The sequence below is a fragment of the Phycodurus eques genome, chromosome 8, assembly GCF_024500275.1.
Source record: "Phycodurus eques isolate BA_2022a chromosome 8, UOR_Pequ_1.1, whole genome shotgun sequence".
Classification (NCBI taxonomy): domain Eukaryota; kingdom Metazoa; phylum Chordata; class Actinopteri; order Syngnathiformes; family Syngnathidae; genus Phycodurus; species Phycodurus eques.
Window position 1 is genome coordinate 22,900,508 of NC_084532.1, and position 23,843 is coordinate 22,924,350.

Genomic DNA, 23,843 nt, shown 5'->3' on the forward strand with positions numbered 1-23,843 from the left:
ATTTGGGGCAGAGAATTGAAAAGAAGGTCGACCAAAAGTAGTGCAGACTTTGGTAATGGAGAGGTTAATAAAACTGCTGGAAGGGAGAGTGCTGGTGGTGGTATGCATGGTGAGCAGGGGCTGAATATAGGGTGAGGTCTTGCAAAAAAGTGTTTCGTAGATACACATAGACCGGTGAATTTGTAGCGAGAAGAGAGAGCCAGTTAATTAAGTGATCTCATCGCTGCATTCATCTCACATTTTTAGAGTTCTTAATTACCTTTGATACATATCTTAAACACCGGCATAATCATCAGCTCGTTGACGTTAAGAATTCTGTTAGATAAGTAGACTAGATTGTTGATTCACGCCTTAAAGTTGTTGAAGATTCAGTGCTGTTGATTCAGTCGCAACTAGTCTATTGAATTGGTTAAGCTAGACCTCTTTTATGGCCCTCTCGTCTCTGTATGTTATTATTCTGCTCTATACACAACACTACCACAGACATTGGAGTTCGGAACATTGAAAGACAGATGTCTGCGTCCCCCAAAATACGATAAACAACAATTGATCAAGGAAATGCATTCAAACGTAATGGCTGAAGTTTTACGTAGGGATTTAATAAACTACATTTAGATATCCGTCCATCTGTCTTATAGCCTGTTTTTTCGATCTATCTAGACACAACAGGGGCTTCTCAATTGGTGATCGACCGTTCTTTGCCAGACTGAGAGATTATATGTGTGTGCTTGAAGGATCATGTTAGCTTTTGGGGGAAAAAAAGCAGATTCCGTGCAGGACATTGCCCCCGCCATCCATCAATCTGTCTTTCCCTCTCTTGCTGTCTGCCTCCATCCCCTGCTCCTCATCCTCCTCCTCCCACTACTCTTCGGCCTCCCACCTTCTTGACAGCTGGCCTGCTGAGCTGCACATACTTACCCGGGGATAAGAGGATTTAGTGGCACAATTGATCAGGCATCAACCTCATTTAGCAAAGAAATGAATGTTTATTGGGGCCGGTGGTTCTGCGCTCGTCTGCGTGGGTCAGGGATATCTTTGTATTTTCCTCTTTGATGTAGCGCAGGGCTCACGGTTAGGAGACTTAATCACATGTCCGCTCAAGGTAACGAGCTCTGCAGACTGTCTGCCTGATTACTTTAGAGGTTCGTTCTGCTCTCTGTCCTTTTGGTCAGTGACAAATATGCATACACGAGCCTGCAGTCGGGGTGTGCAAACACAGCCAGACACGCATAAAAAGAGTCACTCAGCCAACAGGTATTGAACAGATGGAATTTTAAGATCTGTCTTCGTAAGAGCTAATCTGGTATTTATTAGGGCATGTGTTGTTTTGGAGTCGATCTGTCGCCACCGTCCCCTTCGGTGCGCCCACTCCCACACTGTTCTCCGGAGAGGAGATATTATTAGTTAGTGGGCCGTGGGCTTATTGAATTACACCACAGTGGAACGCTCCATCTAGCTACTAGTGTAATTAACAGTGAGGGATTTAGAGGGTTTTTCAATTGGAGACGTTTCGTTAAACCTGTCGCTCACCACATCAGGTGTGTGCCTCTGCGGCTATTGTCAAATGTCACTTGGATTGGTTAAAAACAGTCATGTGACGGAAGTCTCTCTTTCAGACCAAAACAAATAGATCACTTCATTTTTTCATTTCTTCTTGACAAAAATACTCAAGTAAAAGTAAAAAGTATGTCACATTAAAGCTACTCTGACAAGTACAATTTACCCAAAAAGTACAATTTATCCAAAAAGTTAACTTAAGTAAATGTAGTGAATAAAATGTCGCTCATTACGACTCTGGCCCTGGCTAATAGGAAAGTAGTAATTGGTGTCAAGGAAGTATGCTGAAGTGATACATCTGGACTGAGAGACTAACAACTTGTGTATGTACACCCGCGCTTCCGGTGCATTTTTTATTTTTATTTTTTTAAATCTAATCATCCTCTAGACATTTTTTTAGAGTAATGTTATAAGATTAGTTTGAAACTAAATTAAAATGCTTGGGATTATTGGTAAATTTATGGTCTAAACTATTAATATAGGCAATTTTTTGTAACAATCTTTAAGGGGGGGGGGGGCATCAATTATCCATGATATTTTAATTATCCATGATATTTTGCTCTAAGCAGCAGAGCTCAGCCCCGAACCACCAGAAGACATGGGGGTTTATTTACCGTGTTCGTATTAAAATTTATGACAATGGTAAGTATATTCCAAAACACAATTGTGACTGTTACGGTGAAATAAACACTAAAGAAATGTGGCAAACTGGCCTAAATAAATAAGCCACGTAGCTAGTATTTTATCGTGTTATATTATTTCCACATTTTAAGCACATTTTTAGCGCAATCGGAATCGATTTTCCGAGTTCTCTTTCCCTTTAACGTTCAGTTGTTTTAAGTGTAAGTGCTATTCATTTGTATTGTTCAGTGAGTTGTACTTCCCCTGGTTGCAGGCGTTTTCGGGAATGATCCATGTTAGCGAGGCCTGCAAATAGGACCTCTTTTTTAACACAGTTCAGAAGTTTGGCAACGATTGACCTTTGGTTGGGTGTCCTTCACTGCTCTGGTCTGTTTGCTGTCAAATAGATGCTTGCGTCCTCACTGCTTGCACTGTATTGGTTTGGCCTGAGTCCACCAGACAAGAATCAATGGGAACAGATCTGGAACGGATGATTTCATAAGATGAGTGTATGTCCTCAATGTCTGATAATGATCTTTTGTGAGATGATGATTAGATGACGACTGTACAGTAAGATGCTTCTTTGTATAAAGGAGATGGAGTAGTGCCTTGAGCTGGTTCGTTTGAGGATATAATGTATATCTTTTAGCTCCTCTGGACGAAATTATGGTACTCTCACTGAACTTGAACTTTTGATGCCAAGCGGGTTCAACCACGGTTCGAATGGCCTGGTGTCAGTACTCCCTGAGACTTGTTTGAATCTTCTTTAGAAAATACTGGTAACCTCTGACCTTGAATAATGAAATCAGGTCTTTTCCCTGAAATGTCCTCACACATGTCCACCAATGATTTGATGTTTTGTGTTGTGTCACGTGTGCCTAGTTACAATGCACACAATTGGTCTGTGCATTTCCAGCATGCATATACATTTCAGAAGTAGCCCAGGTTAAATGACCTAATAATAGGTGTGGGTCCCTTATATAAAGGGGTCCAGGTCCAGATCTAAACCGGTATCTGCCTGTTTAGGACCTCTACTACGAAGAAACTTGAATCTGTCTTTTTCCCCGCTTTACTGATTCCCCATCACTTACCAAAGCTGCGCATTCAGTAATAGAAGACACTTTAAATCAATTACGATGATGGACTCATCTGTGGCTGGCGGTCGCTCTGCCTCCTCCTCAAGCCAAAAATTTGGGATTAGCCACTAACTGACATCACGCTCTAAAAATCATAACTAAAGTTGACCAGACGACAAGTCTGTAGAACTCCTAGAACTGTACAGTGGAGCATGAATAGCGAGAATCTGCATATAATTGACAGCCATTAGAAATACATTAGAATTTTTTATTTTTCTTTCTTTATTTTTTTTTTAAGACAAAAAAATATGGAATTAGCAGGAATAATCCACCTACAAGCATTTTCGGAATTGCCAACCCCCCACCCCAAAAAAGAACAAACTAATTGGGGAAAAAATGTGAAATAACAAAAATAAATATATAAATTCACAAATAAGTGAATGCGCGAATGCCGAACCGCGAATATACGGGGGTCTACCGTACATGCATCCACTTGGAGCTAAAGTTTTGAATGTCATTATGAAAACTGAACTGGCACGTTTCATCTCCACACAGCCCTCTCTCTTGTCACGGCGGCTCTAGGAGGACATCGATGCATGTGAGAGCGAGCGTGTTGCCAAATTGCTGGCTGAGCTCACGATAGCCCCATGCTATTTATCCGACTCAGCACTTCTAGAATAGACTACATCTTTACAAGGCCTGGCAAGAATTTGTGGTGCACATAAAGGAAAGTATCACAGCACAGAATGAAGACACAGGACAGGACACTGTCCATCCATTATATAGTCCTGTTGCATTAATGACTCTGCATTCCCGCTCTCATCGAATTACCTCCTGCTTTTTGTTGCATTGTTAAAACTTGTATCTCCATTAGAGGGATTCTGTTGTAGCCAGGCTTAGGGAGGCAAGTCCCGATACATATTTGCCTTCAGGGGATCACTTATGGCATACTTGGAGAATGTGGGAGCTGGTCAGTGAGGGGGTGGAGGCAGTAGTTTCTGTAGTAAACAGGAAGTTGCACAACATCTGTTCTTTAGCATACAGAGAAGGAGTGAATGGCCACTTGGATGATTTCATGCCTTTCTCTTTCACAATACTTTGACATATGCCATAAGCCAAATTAAGGAGGACAACCTTATCACTGATGGTTTACATTGTGTGATGTCTTAAGTGGCGAGGTGACCGCTCTGCATTACTACTAACCACCATGGGCTGGGACAGTGAAAGTGTGGAAGACGACATTTTCGAGGTGTCACACAGAAGTCAGCAGTCTTTTACGGAACTGATACATCATACGCATCATTCCGTGTGCATGATCAGAGTTTCTGTTGCAAATGATATGCCAAATATTGTTTACATCTTCATAAATTAGCAGGCTCTTGAAAACCTTTGCTCTTTTCGAATTATAGATGCCTTAATGCCTAATTTCTGAATTAATAAAGTGACTCGCCTGTTATTTTTAAAATATTTTCGTTGTTGTTTTTTTAGACCACAAACTAGTTGAGACTGAACCGACAACAACTGTTTAAATGACATAAACATTTAGTTTTCACCTTCTAATTTATAGTAATTTAAAATATATAGATTTTATTTAACCTTTATTTATCCAGTTAAGGCAATTGAGAACAAATTCTGATTTGCAATGCTGACCTGGGAGCAGACAGTGAGCGTAAAACAAAAGCAGAGTAAAAGAAAATACAAATACGTGTATATAGCCGTACTGTACAACAAACTACAATGTGATAGTTACATATTTACATGGTATAAGAGTTACATATTTACATGAGATAATCGTCACATATTTACATAACACATCATACCACATGGTGAACAAAAGGTTCATAACAGGCTAAAAAACAGGTGGAGCAATCATGTGCAGTATCCCTCACTAACCTTTTAAACGATGATCGAGATCGATCGGATCAATGAGATGATTATTGTATTTGTTGCAGAGTATTCATTTTTGACAGAATTCTTTTTTTTTTTTTTTTAAACAACCAATCCTTTATGGGGGGCTTGAGAACATTTTTAGGGGGGCTAACGCCCCCGCCTCACACACACGCAAATTGGCCCAACCATAAACAACCAAATAATTCTGGTGGGGGCTTAAAAGCATTTTCTTAAAGCATTTTTGCTTTTCACTGCAGGGCTCAGTCCCTATGCCTCACGATTAGTGCACTACTGTATCGTAAATTGATTTCTTTGGGTTTCATTACTCACTTAAGCACAGTAGCGACTACGCAAGTTTACCAAGTGTGCTTCAAATCACCTGTCAGAATAAAACAACTGTACTGTCATTTGACCAGGCTTGCATGCTGTCACACCCCCATGACATTTGTGTCACATGCTTCATCATTAGTAATATTTCACCCCGCTGCCACCCCCCCCCAAAAAAGTTTATTTATTTTAGTCACAGACATTAACCCGGAGATGTGGCACAAGACAACCTTTACGCACGACATTAATGCCGGGTGCTTACGTCGGCGGTCGCACGCACCCGTCGAACCCATGTGTCGGCATATGCTGCAACTGATGTTGGGGGCAAATGAGTGGCCTGACAGCTATGGAACGCGAAATTACACACAGTGCATCCCGTTACCCAGTTGACTGACAGATTTCTCAAGTAGGTCATCTATGCAAATGCCAGCCTGTCACTTCACATCACTGGATCCAAAGCAAGGTCAGCACTCTGACACCAAAATCAGGAAGGCCTCACTCTGTTTAGTGTTGATTAAAAATGTTGTTGAATGCAGTGTTTACGATCATTTTTGCTGTGACATAGCACAATGACAAACCCTCTGGGAATACTAGTAATTAATATACAGTATATGCACTATTACAATACTGTAGATGTCAAGTGAAAAAGGAACTATTATGGAGAAACTCTAAGAACCGAAGCAGACTATATAATAAGGTGCATAGCCTTGACTTTGATTCATATCTCTCTTTGCGGTGCAGTGCTGCTATTTTCTTAAGTTTAAAAGGGCTCTGAATAATTACAAGTAAATATTTTTCATGGTGGTAAAAAGGGAAATGTCTACCTGAGGGAGGCGTTTATTTGTCTTAAGGGGATGACTCACCCGGCTTCCATTGGGGGAGCAGCCAGAATTTTAGGATTTGTCTTTGTTATACTTTTATATTTATTATTTTCTTTCAATGAGTGGCACAGATTTCTATGACTTGTATTGCTATAGCTCATACAGTGGCGCCTTAAAACATGAGTTGAATTCTTTACATTATATTTAATTATGTTATCAGTACTATATATACATCCCTCCATCCATTTTCTGAGCCGCTTCTCCTCACTAGGGTTGCGGGTGTGCTGGAGCCTATCCCAGCTAACATCGGGCAGGAGGCAGGGTACACCCTGAAATGGTTTCCAGCCAATCGCAGGGTACATACAAACAAACAACCATTCGCACTCACATTCACACCTACGGGCAATTTAGAGTCTCCAATTAATGAATGTGTGCAATATTAGAGTGTTTTTTATTCCTTTTTTATTAAAACAAAACAAAACATTTGTGTGGTTTTTTTGGGAAGGTTGGAACTGATTAATGGTATTAGTATTCATTCCAGGAGGAAAAGATGATGTGGTACGAGTGTTAAGAGTTACGAAAGTGATCACAGAACAAATTAAAATCGTATCGTAAGGCACCAGTCTAGTTTTACAAGCGGAATGAGAATGTCATGTTAAATGCCTATCTATACATTTGTACCATTGAAATTATACTTATGCTCACTTTTGATTGCAGTGGTGTCAAAAACATTTCATCATCTTGAGATTTTATTCAGTTTATGGGATACTTTCTGTTCGATTTTTCATATTTGTTCTCCTTGCACAAGTTCACAATCTCTCACGTTTCTTCTGAATTAGCCATTTACTAGTGATATGTAATCCATTCACATATTCACGGCCATTCATGTTTTTTTTTTTTTTTTTTTTATTGCGCTTGACTTTGATTCACATTGTCTTTTTATACCACGCCATAATGAAACGCTCCTTCTTCTTTTAGACTCTTCTGGGCCAATGAGCACGGCCCATTCTCACCCCCACGCCCAGCCGATGGGCGGCATGGTGGGCCACCCCTCGGTCATCAGCAACTCCAGGCACTTGCCATCGCCCATGTCCACCATGGGCTCGCCTATGAACGGCCTGGCCTCCCCTTACTCCGTCATCACCTCGTCTCTGGGTTCGCCCGCCGTATCGCTGCCATCCACGCCCAACTTGAACTTCGGACCGCTCGGAAGTCCGCAGGTGAGGAAAAATCGCCTGTGATTAGATGCACGTGTTGTCTCAGGACATAGGATAGAATAGACTTTTATTTCATCGTTGCAGAAATATTGAAAAGTGGTTTAGCAGATCTCTGTCTCACCAAATATGAGTACAGGCATACCAATCTATAAACACCAGGAAAGTGGCATACACCAGTCAAAATAGCAAATCTATTTACAACAAGCTGCATGAAGTTGGCAATATGACAGACACCTGCTATTACATATTGTATCGCTCTTAGAATAGTGCTGGGATTTAATATGAATCACAGAATTATATCCATCCACCCATTGTCTATACCGCTTATCCTCACAAGGGTCGCAGGCGTGCTGGCTATCTTCGGGCAGGAGGCGGGGTACATCCTGAACTGGTCGCCAGCCAATCGCAGACAGAATTATATAAAATTACATTTGTGTTTATAGTATATGTATGACTATCATAGTGTATACTTGTTTATTTGTCTAAAAAGTTATTTTTTTAATATTCCCATTAGTGTTAAACATGTTAGCATTTGCTTTTGAATTCGGTAGTTCGAAGGTTGAATGTAAAAGCCATTGCCAATGTCTTGGACTTGCATACCTTGGCCTTCCTCAAGCTCGTTCTCACCGTTTTCTGACCTTTAAACTTGCCTTTTAGGTCGTCCCTGTGTCTGTTGTCATGTGAGCGGACTTATAGTGCAGTCTTAGTATGAGCCCTTTAATGAAGTACTGCATAAGAGAGAGAGAGAGAGAGAGTGGGGGGGCGCAGGAGAAAAGAGTAGCCTTTATGTTTGTGTATTTTCTTATGCTCTATTTACCTCTGTGTCTCCAGCCTTTGTGTCTTTCTATCGTCCAGTTTTGTAATGTTCATGCTCCATATTTGGTTCTTTTCAATGTCTTGCAGCACCGTCTTTTCAGTACATACAGTATATATCAGGTGTGTCAGAAAAGACCTAGGACTGTTGTCACAAAAGAGATAGAGTGGTGCCTTGAGATATGAGTGACCAGGCTTTAAGTTTTTAGAGAAACAAACTGTTGTTCGGACACTTTTTTGATGTTGTTGTTGTTGTTTTTTTTGCTTTGAGTAGCAAGCAAAAATTTAAGATACGAGTACTGTATGATGGCAGTGAACTCAATTCAGCTCACATCACAACAAGCAGCAGTTGGGCAAATAATGATTTTTCGTTTTAAAAAAGAGGCTTCAAGCTGTTTTTTGCCACTCCCAGTTGAAGGTTACTGTCAAACATAAAACAAATAGATTTACACATTGTATATTAAAAACAACCACGTACTGTAGCTTTACCTTAATAAAGTATGTTTAACTTTATGCTAACACACTGCAAAACACCATAGAGGGGCTAATGGCAAGCATTGGTGATGCGGTGTTATAAACCTTTAAGCAACAGTTTACTGAGTCACTTGTGAAACTCTTCTTCAAATGTGTCTGTCTTTATTATCCTGCCAGCAGGTGGACAAGGCACACACACCAGAAGGAGCAGCACAATGTCCATTGAATTGAAGCAAAAAATGTAACAAAAACTGATCAATTATTTACATTATATTTAATTATTCAATCGTAGAACGTTATTATAAAGTAAATAAAAAATTATAGTGATATTTTTTAATTCTAAATATTTTTTGGGGGGGGGGGTCTTGAATGGAGTAATGGCAATTCCATTCATTTCAATGGTGAAAGACCAGACTCCAGACTTCCTCTTTCATCTATAACCTCTTCATCCACAGAGCATTGATGTTTTTTATGTTTTATGATTTGTTTGTTTGTTTGTAATTGATTTTTGTGACAATGGCCTCTTGGGAAAGTAATTTCGGCCCTCTGTACGTTTCACATATATTGAGGACTGACAATAAAAGCTACCATACCATACCAATTGAGATACAAGCATCTGGCCCCCATTGAAAGGGAAAACTCAGTTTGTACTTGTAGTTATGGATTCAAGTAATCTTTTGTGACACCACTTCTAGAATTTTCTGACACACTTCGTATGTGAAAAAAATAATGGGAACATGCCCCAAGATTGCCCCGCCTTTTTCTGTCTGGCATATTGAACTACGACAGTGAGCTAATGGAGGATCAATGGAACTGTAGCCACAGAAAGTTGTTGAATGCCCCGCAGAAGCCAGCACCGCAGACATTACACTCTCCATACGTTCCGATGACTATATAGATCCATGCCTGAAGGGACACTCAGGGTTAATACCAAGTTATTAGGTCATTGTGTCATATGGAATACTGTACATCCTACTTTATTCTCCGGTCAACTGAAGTCCATGACCGCACACACCAAGTCCAGTATTGTTCCTAGTTCATTGTCGGGATGTTCAGCCCCCAGCTAGTGCACGTCTGATTATTACATTTTGACCAAATAAATAACAAATGTCAACTAATACCCAGCAGAGCCTCAGAACTGTAACGCAATCTGTTCCGGGAGATTGTTTGGACGCTCAATTTATTTAGTTTAAAACAAATAAATAAATAAAAAATGTTTTTGTAATAAATAATGGAAATGTGAACTAACTGGGGGTTGATAACATGATGGGTGACAGGAAGCTCGGGAGCATGCCGTGACAAAGCGAGAGATTGCGTGATTGCTAAAATTAGATAATACTGCGCTTCGATCAAACATGATGTCAACTTCAGCAGAACTACCAACTCTTAGACTGGAATATAAATTCATGAAAGAAACTACGTTGGACATTCAATCGAGATGCGTGACAACCTCATTTTCTCAGGCATTCCAGACAATGCTCCGGAAGACCTCGAGGTGCAGATTAAAAACTTGATGACGTCCGCGCTTAACATACAGCAAGATACAGTCGACAAGATCACTTTTCACAGTGTCCACCGATTGGGAGGCCCTCGTCCAGGAAACCGACCACGTCCCGTCATTGCAAAATTTGAACACTTTCAAAAAAAGTGTTTGTAAAATCCAAAGGTCGGGAGCTTAAAGGGACTTCGTTTGGAATGCACGACCAGTTCCCCGAGGAGATTAATGAGAGGCGTAGAGTTTTGTACCCGTAGATAAAGGGGTTCCGCGACAAAGGCAAACGAGCGTGGTTAGTTGTCGACAAGCTATATGTCGACGGCCAACTGTTTCGTGATGCCCACGTCACGCCCTGGCTCTTCTAGATAAGTACTATTTTTGATCTGTTGTCGTTATGAATTGTCAAAAATGTATTGTATTCTGTTTCATTCTTTCCACTTTTGCTTAGATAAACAAAAACGGAATCCCTCATGCCCCCAGCATGAATCATCACTCCTCTCTCTCTGCTTTCCTGCACTGCTTGCTTCCACACACACTAAACGCACAAGTCGCTAAAACTCTTTTTGCGTACCACAAACCACCACCACACAGCATATTATCCCCTTGTCACTGTTTGTTTCCTATGTTTAGTGTTTGCTCGTTACCCTTCTATGTACCCTGGCTTTGCAGTACTCAAATATAGCATCTCTATCACCCTCTCTAAATAACATTCATCAACACAATACCAAAAAATCTCCCGAAAACTGTCAAAAAAACCACAGCAAAGAATGCATCGTATCAAATCTATTTAAAATGATGATACACACACCCATTATATGTCACACTTAACATTCGTGTCTTGGAATGTCAATGGCATTCGATCACAGGCAAAGAGAATTAAGATTATGGATTATACCACTAAATTTAAAACAGACCTCCTCCTATTACAAGAAACGCACCCTACTAAATCCGAAGAAAAATGCCTCATTGACTCTAATTTCACTCAGGTTATCTCGGCCTTTTATAACTGTAGGACAAAGAGGAGTCTCAATACTAGTCCACAAAAGACTATCTTTTACAATAAATAGTACAGTAGCAGATCCAGAAGGCCGATATATAATTATACAGTCTACAATATGGGCCCGACCTGTGGGAGCGATGCCTCTTAATCACTCACTTAGCACACACGCACACCATTCACTGTATATATTTCTCACTAATCACATCTGGGCACATACACATATCAAAGGGTTCCTGGGGGACTGGTATGGGATCGGGAGAGTGTGGGTGCCGGATTGGGTTTCAGCACATCTGTGCTGTTTCTCGGTCCGTGCGCCCTGCCCCTCCGCCTTGCCTGCCCCCCTGGATTTTAAATGCATCACACACACTCCCCATGTTTTAATGCACCACATACACCTATCTCTGGGGGCGGTGGGTCGTGGTTGTGTGGGGTTTGGCTGTTAGGCAGTAGTGCCTGGCAGCCCTGCCCCCACCCCCTTGGCTCACTGACCTCTCCAGATTTTAATGCACCACACCACTCAGGCGGGCACTGATACACTGGGTAGGGCCAATGACTGCCAGTCGGGACCCTGGCACTTACTTGCATGGCTGTGCTCCCGAGGCCGGGCCCCGCAGGCTGGATGACTGCTTGGTGTTGCGGGTGACCTCTCATTGCCCGTGGCTGCTCCTTGGGTCCCCCCCTTATCATTCCCTTGTCGGGTGCCCCTATCCACCCTCCTTTCCAACTAACAAGGGACACTCTCCCGCCCTCGGTCTGGGCGGGGACTGGCTGCATCGCGGGCCCTGCGGGTTGGGGGGTGGGGTGGGGGTGGGGGGGTAGGTAGGGTGGTTGGCTGGGGGGGTGGCATTGGGTCCCTGCGGCCGGTTGTCGAGGCGCCTCGGTGGGGCCGGCGGACCGCCCTGGGTCCCTCGGTGTGGGACGTGTCCTGTCCGCCGGGCTGCTCTCTGGTGGACCCCTGGGCTTGTTCCCGCCCCTCGATTGATCGGGTGGGGTCCTCAGCTGCCGCGGTGCGGCCACAGCAATTACAGGACACTTCTGTCAGTCTTTGTGCATGTAAAACGGTGTCAATTCACTTGCATGTATCCGCAGGCACACAACCCTAGGACTCTTTCACAGGGCCTGGGGTCACGCACTTACTGCAACAAATAACTCATGAATATGCAAATCACTTTTGCTCTCGTCCTGTAGACTTTTATAATTCACATAATTAATGCCACCACACTTCAGTTGTACAGCCGAGTTCAAGACCCTTTTCCTGCATGCTTCTTCTCCTGTCCTTGTCCTGTTCTATCTTGTCCTGTCCTTGCCCTCACAGGGTGTAGCACTACAGCCCCATGCAACACTCGTATTAATGTTTCATTGTTGGAGTTTATGTAATGATTTACTTCTCTCATCCTGTTTTCAATTAGTGCTTTGTCTTTTGTCTTTGTTTCGCTCTCCCTTCTAGAAACTTTGTTCTGTTCGAATGATCAAGTCTGATTTTCAATAAACCTCAATTATAATACCACAGCGGAAGGTTGAAAACTCCACTGTGACACAGTAAAACTGTTCCGGCAAAAAAGGGATCCAGATTTTTCATTCTGCTTGACCTAACAGCCGACAGGACAAAAAAAAAAAAAAAAAAAAAGAAAAGAAAAATAAATAATGGAAATGGAATCAAGCTGGGCGGCACAGTGGACGACTGGTTAGCACATCTGCCTCACAGTTCTGAGGACCCGGGTTCAAATCCCAGCCCCGCCTGTGTGGAGTTTGTATGTTCTCCCCGTGCCTGCGTGAGTTTTCTCCAGGCACTCCGGTTTCCTCCCACATCCCAAAAACATGCATGGTAGGTTGATTGACAACTCTAAATTGCCCTTAGGTGTGAATGTGAGTGCGAATGGTTGTTTTTTTGTATGTGCCCTGCAATTGGCTGGCAACCAGTTTAGGGTGTACTCCGCCTCCTGCCCGATGATAGCTGGGATAGGCTCCGGCACGCCGTGACCCTAGTGAGGAGAAGCGGCTCAGAAAATGGATGGATGGATAGATAGTTGTCATGTAAGATTTAAGGACAAAATGCACCCTTTTTTTATTTTTATCATCATCATTTCCATTTTCTTCTTTGGATTATCATGCCTTGTATCCTTATAAGTGTATTAATTCTCAAAGAAGCTAAGGAAAAGGCACAGTTATCAAACAATGATTATGTACACTCGGCAGTCTGAAGCAGTAGTTAAAATTCAAGTACAGTATGCGGTAGTAATTATAAAATAAAAAGGTAATTTTAAAAACCAAAAAAAAAAAAAAAGCAAGTACAATTTAAATGTTGTTGTAAGAGGGACATTAGTGTAAAGATTTGCATAATGTGCAATATATTAAGTTAAGTGACCTTACTTCTCAGGAGTTGGCTCCTTCCAAATACCTGTAGGAGTTGCAGAGCTGTCTGGCTGTTGTCTCTGGAGGAGCGAAGTTGTCCTACGCAATAAGCTAAGACAAATTTATTGAATCTGAAATGACAAAATTACTCTGTTGGACAAAAATTACCTCTAACACAGTCATTGACATGCACAGCAATGCCGAATAGCCAGCTTTAAAGGTATATTATGCAAAATTTTGACTATTGAAAACAGCTCCCAGGTGTCTTATGAAGATGTCTGTCAATTTTCTATCAAAATACATTAGCATAGCATCCAATATATATATCCGTGTTTTAATCCTTTAAGTTATAGATATTTGAACACAAACGGTGGAGCAACACATGTAGAGAGATACTATAGCAATTCTCAGACATATATTCTTTATCCTCTGCAAAGAACGACTAAATTACTGCAGTTTTTTTAGGAGCTGTGACCATGTATGTCCGTATGCCTGTATTATACTGCTCCCAGGTGTGTTGTAGGAACAGCCAAATGTCCATTGTAAAGTAAAATATTATAGAGTGCTATTTTTCTTCTTTAAAAAAAATTGAAGCGGAAAGATGGTTTGAGATTCAAGTGTTTTGAGGTATGAGACACCACTGTAGCAAGAAATCTAGTATTGGAGACATCTGCAAATTGAATTTTTCACTCTTAGTTTATGAATCTAAGCAATTGGAAAAGTGCAGAAGCACATTTCACGCACATGCTGCTCTATGTTCTTCGTAGCTTGTATTGCATAAAGAATGTATGACGCATCAATAATCCAATAAAAGGCGTTTGTCTCCGTTAGAAGCATGTTTTTATGTCTGGAGCTGAATTAACATTTGAGCAGCAGTTTAGAGTTGTATTGTGTACACACGTGAAATTAATTATGAGTGAAATCTGTGGCTGAGTGCGCTGAAGAGCACTAGCTGGTAAAGGGGGCGGGGTGGATGCTCATTTAAGTACAAGTGTCTGCCTTGGGGGCATGTGCGGATGGCGACCATGCAGACGGAAAGCTGACAGGAAAGAATCCCACGCATGCTCGTCTCAGCCGGAAGGTCACCACCTAGAGGTCTGTGATGAGTCCACCATTAGGCAAGCGTCGGAGGAGAGTGCACATTGTAAATAAGTGATAGGAAAAGCCTGAGGTGACTGAGACGTGGGTCGGTTATGACACACCACATCAAATATAGACAGAGGGGCATTTGTCGGTCAGCGTTTCCAGCTGTGTTGCAGATGTTTGCACAAAAACATTGGAAAAAAAAATGCTGCTTGGCTCTTGTCAGCATAAGGGGATCAGAGGACCGAATTATGATAATGAAAACACCAAAAAAAACTGTATTGTTCCAACTTTATTCAAATTTCCCCCATGTGATAAAATACTGTGCAGTATGCAATAATAATAATAATAATAATAATAATAATAATAATGCATTACACCTACTCACTGCCTAACTATAAATAAACTATCAATTGTAGGGGATATTAATGAAAAATATCTAATTAATTAGCGGCTTTGTAATTATTTAAACTTGATTAATCGCATTTTTATAGTGTAAAAATATTTGCCCTACAAAGCAACTTGGGTTAATTTAAAAAGATTTTAGTCAACTACTGAATCAATAATTGACACAGACAGGAATATTGTTAACTCTGAAAAAATGCATTGAATTGCATTTCAACTTTTTTTTTAACTCACTTTAACTTTTTGTAATTAATTAATTGAGATTCATGTGTTAAGGTTACTCTCCTAATGAAGAGTTGCATAAAATAAAATGTCAAAATCACTGCTGTGTAAAGGATGAATTAAAAAATATCATATTGCAGTTGCATAATGTCTTTTCAATGGTGATGTGAAATTTTGCAACGATACTTTAAAGTGAGCTAATGTATGTGCAAAAGTCAAAGCTTTACTCAATAGCTGTCAAGAGACCTTCTCCAACCCTTCAAAATGCAATAATTCATGTTAGCGCCTCCTTCTGTCTGTGCTTAAGAACTACACATCCTGGCGACCATGTGACTGGCCTCATGTGCCTCTCCCAGACTTAGAAACATTTAGAAACCTGCATGACAAGCCTCAGCGAGAACAGTCAGCCCTCCCGCTGAGCAGGCATGTGACACACTTTCACAATAAAATTGTGGCTGTGCGGTTGGGTGGTGTTGGGGCGGGGGACACACAATGGTGAGCAGAGGACAAAATAAGTAAATAAGGGAAAAAAAAAACAGGAACATGTCACGAGACCACCTAACACCATTCACTCTTACTTCCCCTCCCCTTCCTGTCCTTCGCTAATTCACCTTAGCTGACTGGTCCCCTCGCCCTCAACTCTTGTTCGCTTCTCATTTGTGCTAGATGAACTCTATGAACAGTGTTAGCAGCTCTGAGGACATCAAGCCTCCGCCGGGCCTGCAGAACCTGGGGAGCATCAACTACCAGTGCCCGAGCCCGGGAGGGATGTCAAAGCACATCTGCGCCATCTGTGGAGACCGCTCCTCAGGTAACTCAAAGGGCAGACTCTCAACATAACAATTCCTTCAGCTAAAGATGACACGTATCCTTTCGTATGCGTGCAGGGAAACACTATGGCGTGTACAGCTGTGAGGGATGCAAAGGCTTCTTCAAGAGGACCGTGCGCAAAGATCTCACCTATACTTGTCGAGACAGCAAAGAGTGTCTGATCGACAAGCGCCAGCGCAACCGCTGCCAGTACTGTCGCTACCAGAAGTGCCTGGCCATGGGCATGAAGAGAGAAGGTACTTGGCACTGGGGTATATTTCTCATTCATATTTATTATCAACAACATACACTAAAAACTTGAGAGAACAGCATGTATTATATTTATTTTTAAAAAGTACCCAACGTTTAACAAATAAACAGAAAATAAAAATATTATATATATTTTTTATATCCTATATCATATAGATAAATAAATAATAAGTAATACAGTATTGTAATATAATTTCTATATTATATGCCTACACTCTGCAATATTAGGTACAGTGGATCTAAACATTCTACACACCCCTGCTCTATTGACAGGTTTTTGTGATCTAAAGAAAGAACCCAAGATAAAACCCACCAATTATGTGACCTATAACCTCCATCCATCCATTTTCTGAGCCGCTTCTCCTCACTAGGGTCGCAGGCGTGCTGGAGCCTATCCCAGCTGTCATCGGGCAGGAGGCGGGGTACACCCTGAACTGGTTGCCAGCCAATCACAGGGCACATAGAAACAAACAACCATTCGCACTCACGGTCATGCCTACGGGCAATTTAGAGTCTCCAATTAATGCATGTTTTCGGGATGTGGGAGGAAACCGGAGTGCCCGGAGAAAACCCACACAGGCACAGGGAGAACATGCAAACTCCACACAGGCGGGGACGGGGATTGAACCCCGCACCTCAGAACTGTGAGGCTGACGCTCTAACCAGTCGGCCACCGTGCCGCCGACCTATAACCTGTACAACCAAATTGGGAGAGAGGGGAAGTAAAAGTAAACAGCTTAGATAATGTACAAGTGTGTATACCTCTTATATACTGTAACTGGGATATGGCTGTGATCAGAATTAACCAATTACATTCAAACTCATGTTAAATGGAGTCAGCAGACACCTGCTACAATTTAAAGTGTGCCCAATTAACCTGAAAGTTTTTTGTGCTTATACTAGCTGCTATTTTGAATTGCTCATACTTCCCTCTCACCTGGACTAAGGCACCAGTTCCAGTTGAAGAACAGCATGAAGCTGCCAACTCCATGCTTCACTGTAGGTGTGGTGTTATTTTGGTGATGAGCAGTGTTGCGTTTGACATACCGTTTGGAATACTGGGCAAAAAGTTCGACCTTGGTTGGTCTCATTTTTACTGTATATCACCAAAAAAAAAGGCATTGCAAGAGGGGTGTGTAGACGTCTTATAGCCGTTGTGCACCCGCCCATTTCACATGCAGGTGCATCTCAATCGATTTGAATATGGTAGAAAAAGTTCATTTATTTCAATGACTTCAATTCAAAAAGTAAAACTTGTGCCATACAGATTCATTAAACACATGAAAATACTTTTCAGAAGGTCAAAGCCTTCCTAATTTCTATTTTAAAAAGTAATTTGATTCTTTCTGTTGTTTTATAGTACTTTTTAGGATGGTGAATTTAGTGTTAGCAGTAAGTTATAATCCTCAAAACTATATTAAGAAACTATGAAACACCTCTACTAACAGTCAATCAAACTTGGTCATTATTACATATATTTGTCAAGAATTGTTATATTTGATATCATGAGCTCCTGCAGGTCTACCATATAAAGTTACCACTGAGTGTACTGTGTAATGCATCTGTTGTGTAACACAAGTGATGACTGCAAAAATATGAGTTTGTGTGTGCCTGCATGTTGTAGCAGTACAGGAAGAGAGGCAGCGTGGGAAAGAGCGTGGGGAGAACGAGGTGGAGTCGACCAGCAGTTTCAATGAGGAGATGCCCGTGGACAAGATCCTGGACGCCGAGCTGGCGGTGGAGCCCAAAACGGAGACGTGCCCCGACGGCAGCCCCGGCAACTCAGTAAGGGTTCTTCGCAGTGAGCGACACATTAGCACCACATTGCCAGTCTACTGTAACGACCACGTCTCATTCGTGCCCCTTCAAATGTTATCATGTTGACCACTACAGTGAAACCCCGCCAATTTGAGCTTCGCTATTCAACCATTCACCGATAAACCTTTTTTTTTTTTTTTCCTGTGGAATTTATCGGCAGCAATTTTCTTTCTATAACACTCCAAGTTGCCACAAGATGGTGCCAAACCCCTGGCTAATAGGAAAGTAAGAAATTATGTTGAAGTGAGTGCATAAAGTAATCAACATTACACATGATAGCTAGCTAGTTAGCTAGTTCACGAGCTACCTATCTAGCTAGCTTGTTTGATAGATAGATAGATAGATAGATAGATAGATAGATAGATAGATAGATAGATAGATAGATAGATAGATAGATAGATAGATAGATAGATAGATAGATAGATAGATAGATAGATAGATAGTTTTCTTCAAATTTTAATGGTTATTGTCAGTTTAGAAAGAATCCTATTCACTCCAAGATGTTTGAGATAATTGAAGTCTATGACTACATTTTCCTGGTTAGTGATTGACCAGATTAATATTTTTTGATCTGCATTCCATTGATTGCCCATATCAAAGCAACATTATATTGATTTTGTATGTCCAGAGGAAGTTGGGGTCAAACAGTCCAATCGGTGCACCGGTTTCCTGGTCCAGTTTCTCTCGGTCTCAATTTACAAATGATCTCCTTTGAATTTGGAGGAATGATTGCTTCACGCTTGAGCAAGAACTCTTGTGATATTCCTATCAATGTGATCCAAGATACTTCGGGCTTGCCAAAAACTTGTTCACAAGTCTCGGGAGCATGTCACTGTTGTGCAAAGAACCCCAAAATAAGCCTTGCTGCACATATTTTCTGTTGTCTTGACTTTTGTTCTGGAATGCCAGCTCAACCTCCCTGTTTCTCTGCCTGTAGACCAACGACCCCGTCACCAACATCTGCCAGGCAGCAGACAAGCAGCTCTTCACTTTAGTGGAGTGGGCCAAGAGGATCCCCCACTTTTCAGAGCTCCCCCTTGATGACCAGGTCATCCTATTACGAGCAGGTAACCCCACCCTGGGTATATAAATATTTATTTAGATAATTAGTGCAAAATTGCATTGTTTTGTGTGAGACTAGAAAGGAGCCTGGTGGAAGTCAGTGGCGCTGAACATTGCCATGACATGGTGCACATTTACAGTTTACGTAACAAAAGCAGTGGCTTATAATCGTGTTGAAAACATTTAACCCTTTTGTCGAGATCACCCTGCTCCACCTGTATACCTCTACATGTGAAAAGGGTGTGAGAGGGCTAGAAATGCTGAGGGGCTTGCAGGGATGTCAGATTTATGTGACACGTCACAATCATATCAGAACATTTAATTGGCCCAAAGGTATGGAGGAGTTGTTGGTTAGTATGATTTTTTTTTTTTTTGGTGATTTGCTGGTCCACATGTGTAAGTGGTATGCGCTCCTTAAAATGAAATGACATAATATTGGAAATTATTTTGAGGACCCCGAAGTTATCGTCCAGTTTGAGGACCACTAATCTTTTGTATATTGCACTAAACACACACATCATAGCATTTTAACAGCCACAATGCCCATGGTGGTCATCGTTAGGCAGGCAGTCAATTAAAGTCTCTTAATATTCACTTGACATATTTACCATTTAAGCTAAATGGGGCAGTAAAACTAAAAATAACCCATAAGTCCCAGCAGTGCGTTTGCAAATGAGGCAGGAACGACCTCTGCTGGTAAGAGATTTGCCTGCATGAAGAAGTCCTTACATACTACAACCCCAATTCCAATGAAGTTGGGACGTTGTGTTAAACATAAATAAAAACAGAATACAATGATTTGCAAATCATGTTCAAAATATATTTAATGGAATACACTACAAAGACAAGATATTTAATGTTCAAACTGATAAACTTGATTGCTTTTAGCAAATAATCATTAACTTAGAATTTTATGGCTGCAACACGTTCCAAAAAAAGATACAGTTTGTCACTACATCTGTGAGTGCAACTTGAAACTCTAGTATCCAAAGCAAAATTAATTCATCAACAACACCCAGAAACACCGCCGGCTTCTCTGGGCCCGAGGTCATCTAAGATGGACTGATGCAAAGTGGAAAACTGTTCTGTGGTCCATTTCAAATTGTTTTTGGAAATTGTGGACATCGTGTCCTCCGGGCCAAAGAGGAAAAGAACCATCCAGACTGTTATGGATGCAAAGTTCAAAAGCCAGCATCTGTGATGTATGGGGCTGTGTTGGTGCCAATGGCATGGGTAACTTAGACATCTGTGAAGGCACCATTAATGCTGAAAGGTACATACAGGTTTTGGAGAAACATATGCTGCCATCCAAGGAACGTCTTTTTCATGGATGACCCTGCTTATTTCAGCAAGACAATGCCAAACCACATTCTGCACGTGTTACAACAGCGTGGCTTTGTAGTAAAAGAGTGCGGGTACTAGACTGGCCTGCCTGCAGTACAGACCTGTCTACCATTGAAAATGTGTGGCGCATTATGAAGCGTACAATACGACAACAGAGACCCCGGACTGTTGAACTGCTGAAGCTGTACATCAAGCAAGAATGGGAAAGAATTCCACCTTCAACAATTAGTGTCCTCAGTTCCCAAACGTTTATTGAATGTTGTTAAAAGAAAAGGCAATGTAACACAGTGGTAAACATGACCCTGTCCCAGCTTTTTTGGAATGTGTTGCAGCCATAAAACTCTAAGTTCATGATTATTTGCTAAAAAACTATCAAGTTTATCAGTTTGAACATTAAATATCTTGTCTTTGCAGTCTATTCAATTAAATATAGGTTGAACATGATTTGCAAATCATTGTATTCTGTTTTTAGTTATGTTTAACACAGCGTCCCAACTTCATTGGCATTGGGGTTGTAGTAATCTTACGAAAGTGCCGTTTTTTTGTTTTAGTTTTTGTTTTTTGCAAAAATACAAAATGTTTTGTTTTGTTTTTGAAAAAAAATAATCTTTTTTTTCGATAAAAAGTCAGTTTTAAAAGAGTAAAGTAATTTTTCAAGGAAAGAAGTAAAAATGTTTTGTTTGTTGCAAAGTCATTTTTCTTTATAGAAGTAATTGTATTTTTTAGTGATTGTTTTTCTCGAGGAAGTCATTATATAGCGAGTCTAACAAAGGCATATTTAGGCCACTCTGAAAAAAAAAATACCATGGGAATAAAGAGTAAAACAAAGCAATATTTTTACAAGAAAAGTTATATTTTTTCTGGAAAAATTTTGTTATATTACAACAAGTCATGTTTTTTCCCCAAAAATGTTGTAATATAACAGGAGAAAAAGTTTTAATTAAACTAAAATTTTTAATAGTAAAGTTTAAATTGAAACAAAAACCAAAAGACACAAGTTCGTCCCCATCTAGTTTTTCTTTTCAGCGTTCCCCAAACAAAGATATATCTGATTTCGTCCATGGAATTATGTCTTTTAGCTTTGTTCACTTTCTTCTTCTTCTTGCAGGTTGGAACGAGCTGCTCATTGCGTCCTTCTCTCATCGCTCGGTGACGGTGAAAGACGGAATCCTGCTGGCCACGGGCCTCCACGTGCACAGGAGCAGCGCACACAGCGCTGGAGTGGGCTCCATCTTTGACAGGTCGGAAGCAAAGAACAAAAATATATTGACCACTGAGGTTTGCACTCACACTCTCAGAGGAGGATAAGGGTTTCATTTTTAACCCGAAATACAGAATGTGACAATAAAAAATGTAGACTTGTGCCTTAACCAGGAATTTCAAATGGGTTTCTTTGCTTAATTTTTGTCCCACTTTCAGTTGATGAATTATTATGTATTTGATATCATTGCAGAGTCCTGACAGAGCTCGTCTCCAAAATGAAGGATATGCAGATGGATAAAACCGAGCTGGGCTGCTTGCGAGCCATTGTCCTCTTTAACCCAGGTCAGTGCTTCTTCATCCACTCACCTTATAACACCTCTATCTACTTCACGGTATGTATAATTATGGCTCCAGATAGCTCAGAAATTCGTCCATGTCGAGACCTTGCTCCGTTTTTTTGTATGCAACAGACAGATGTGTGACACGACGAGCAAACATGACTTGATGGTAATGAGCCACAAAAAAGATTTATTATTTTTTATGCATAGCAAACAAACTGTTACTATGTGACCCTAGTGGTCACATTTATTTTTTCTCTTTATTAATCTCACTTTTTTTCTACGGGTATGGTGGCCTTGAGGGGTCAAAAATGTTTCCGCCGTCACGGTATGTGTAATGTTAATTATTTTATGCAGTCTTCAGCAGAGGAGGCCAATATGTGGCTTGCAAGTGGCTCTTTGGCTCTGCCGAGGTCTTTCAAGAATCATGCAGAAGATGGCAGTATAGAACAGCCTTTATTTAAGGAATCGTGGTGTCATTTAATCAAAAAACATTTTTTAAAAACAGCAAGTCTGTTTATCCTCAAAACCTACAAAACTGTACTTAAATAAGCCTTCATAGACCATTCACTGAAACCATATTAATTTAAAATGTTATAATTTCATTCATAAAAATCATTATAGTAAGACTGAATTTTGTTATTAAAATTATAAAACTTTCCTATAATAAAATATATTTTGAATATTGTATTTTTGAATTTTAAATTGTTTGTAAACTGTAATTATTATTTTAAAAAGAATATTCTCAAAGAAACCGTATCCTTCATCTAGATTTGCCGTTTCAAAGTTACGTAGACAATGTTTTAACAGTAACATGCTAACATACACATAGTTTTAAGTTACATAGTTATAGTTATAATTTATGTAGTTAGGCATTTATTGGGCACTCCTTGAAATAAATAGAAATTGAGAATTTGACAATTTCATCCCAGAAACTCCCAAAGAGTTAAGAACTACTATGTCGTAAAACTAGATTTTGAAAGTTACGATAAAAAATTTATGTACTCCCTGATATAAATAGAAAACTAATCCCAGGTAATCTTTGTAGTAAGACATTTACGTATCTAAAATTCATAAAATTAAGTAATGAATACTTGTAATAGTACCATAATTTTATGATTTAAATGATACTTTATTTTATTTAAAACATTTATGTAAACTATTTTAATGTATGGTGCGGCACGTGGGCCGACTGGTTAGAGCGTCAGCCTCACAGTTCTGAGGACCGGGGTTCAATCCCTGGCCCCGCCTGTGTGGAGTTTGCATGTTCTCCCCGTGCCTGCGTGGATTTTCTCCGGGCACTCCGGTTTTCTCCCACATCCCAAAAACATGCATGGTAGGTTAATTGACAACTCTAAATTGCCCGTAGGTGTGAATGTGAGTGCGAATGGTTGTTTGTTTGTATGTGCCCTGCGATTGGCAGGCAACCAGTTCATGGTGAACCCCGCCTCCTGCCCGATGATAGCTGGGATAGGCTCCAGCACTCCGGCGACCCTTCTGAGGATAACCGGCTCAGAAAATGGATGGATGATTTAAAATTGTATCATTTAAAAATGTAGCCAAAGTGTTCCTTTAACATACCACAAGGTGGAGCCCCACACATTGAGACTCACTCTTCTGAAGATTTAAGAAAAAACCCAGAGGA

General features: G+C 40.7%; 1 protein-coding gene across 5 annotated transcripts in view; it reads left to right on the forward strand.

The window, feature by feature from the left end:
* Positions 1–23,843, forward strand: part of rxrgb (retinoid X receptor, gamma b) — a 40,220-nt gene that overhangs the window by 14,376 nt on the left and 2,001 nt on the right. For 4 of the 5 annotated variants that reach the window (XM_061683720.1, XM_061683721.1, XM_061683722.1 and 1 more), the window contains exons 2-8: positions 7,271–7,512; positions 16,020–16,164; positions 16,241–16,420; positions 18,058–18,218; positions 19,189–19,318; positions 21,766–21,898; positions 22,111–22,202. In XM_061683720.1, the coding sequence (XP_061539704.1) occupies positions 7,271–7,512; positions 16,020–16,164; positions 16,241–16,420; positions 18,058–18,218; positions 19,189–19,318; positions 21,766–21,898; positions 22,111–22,202 (1,083 nt within the window). The remainder of the gene's footprint in view (positions 1–7,270; positions 7,513–16,019; positions 16,165–16,240; positions 16,421–18,057; positions 18,219–19,188; positions 19,319–21,765; positions 21,899–22,110; positions 22,203–23,843) is intronic. The other variant, XM_061683719.1, reaches the window with a different exon arrangement.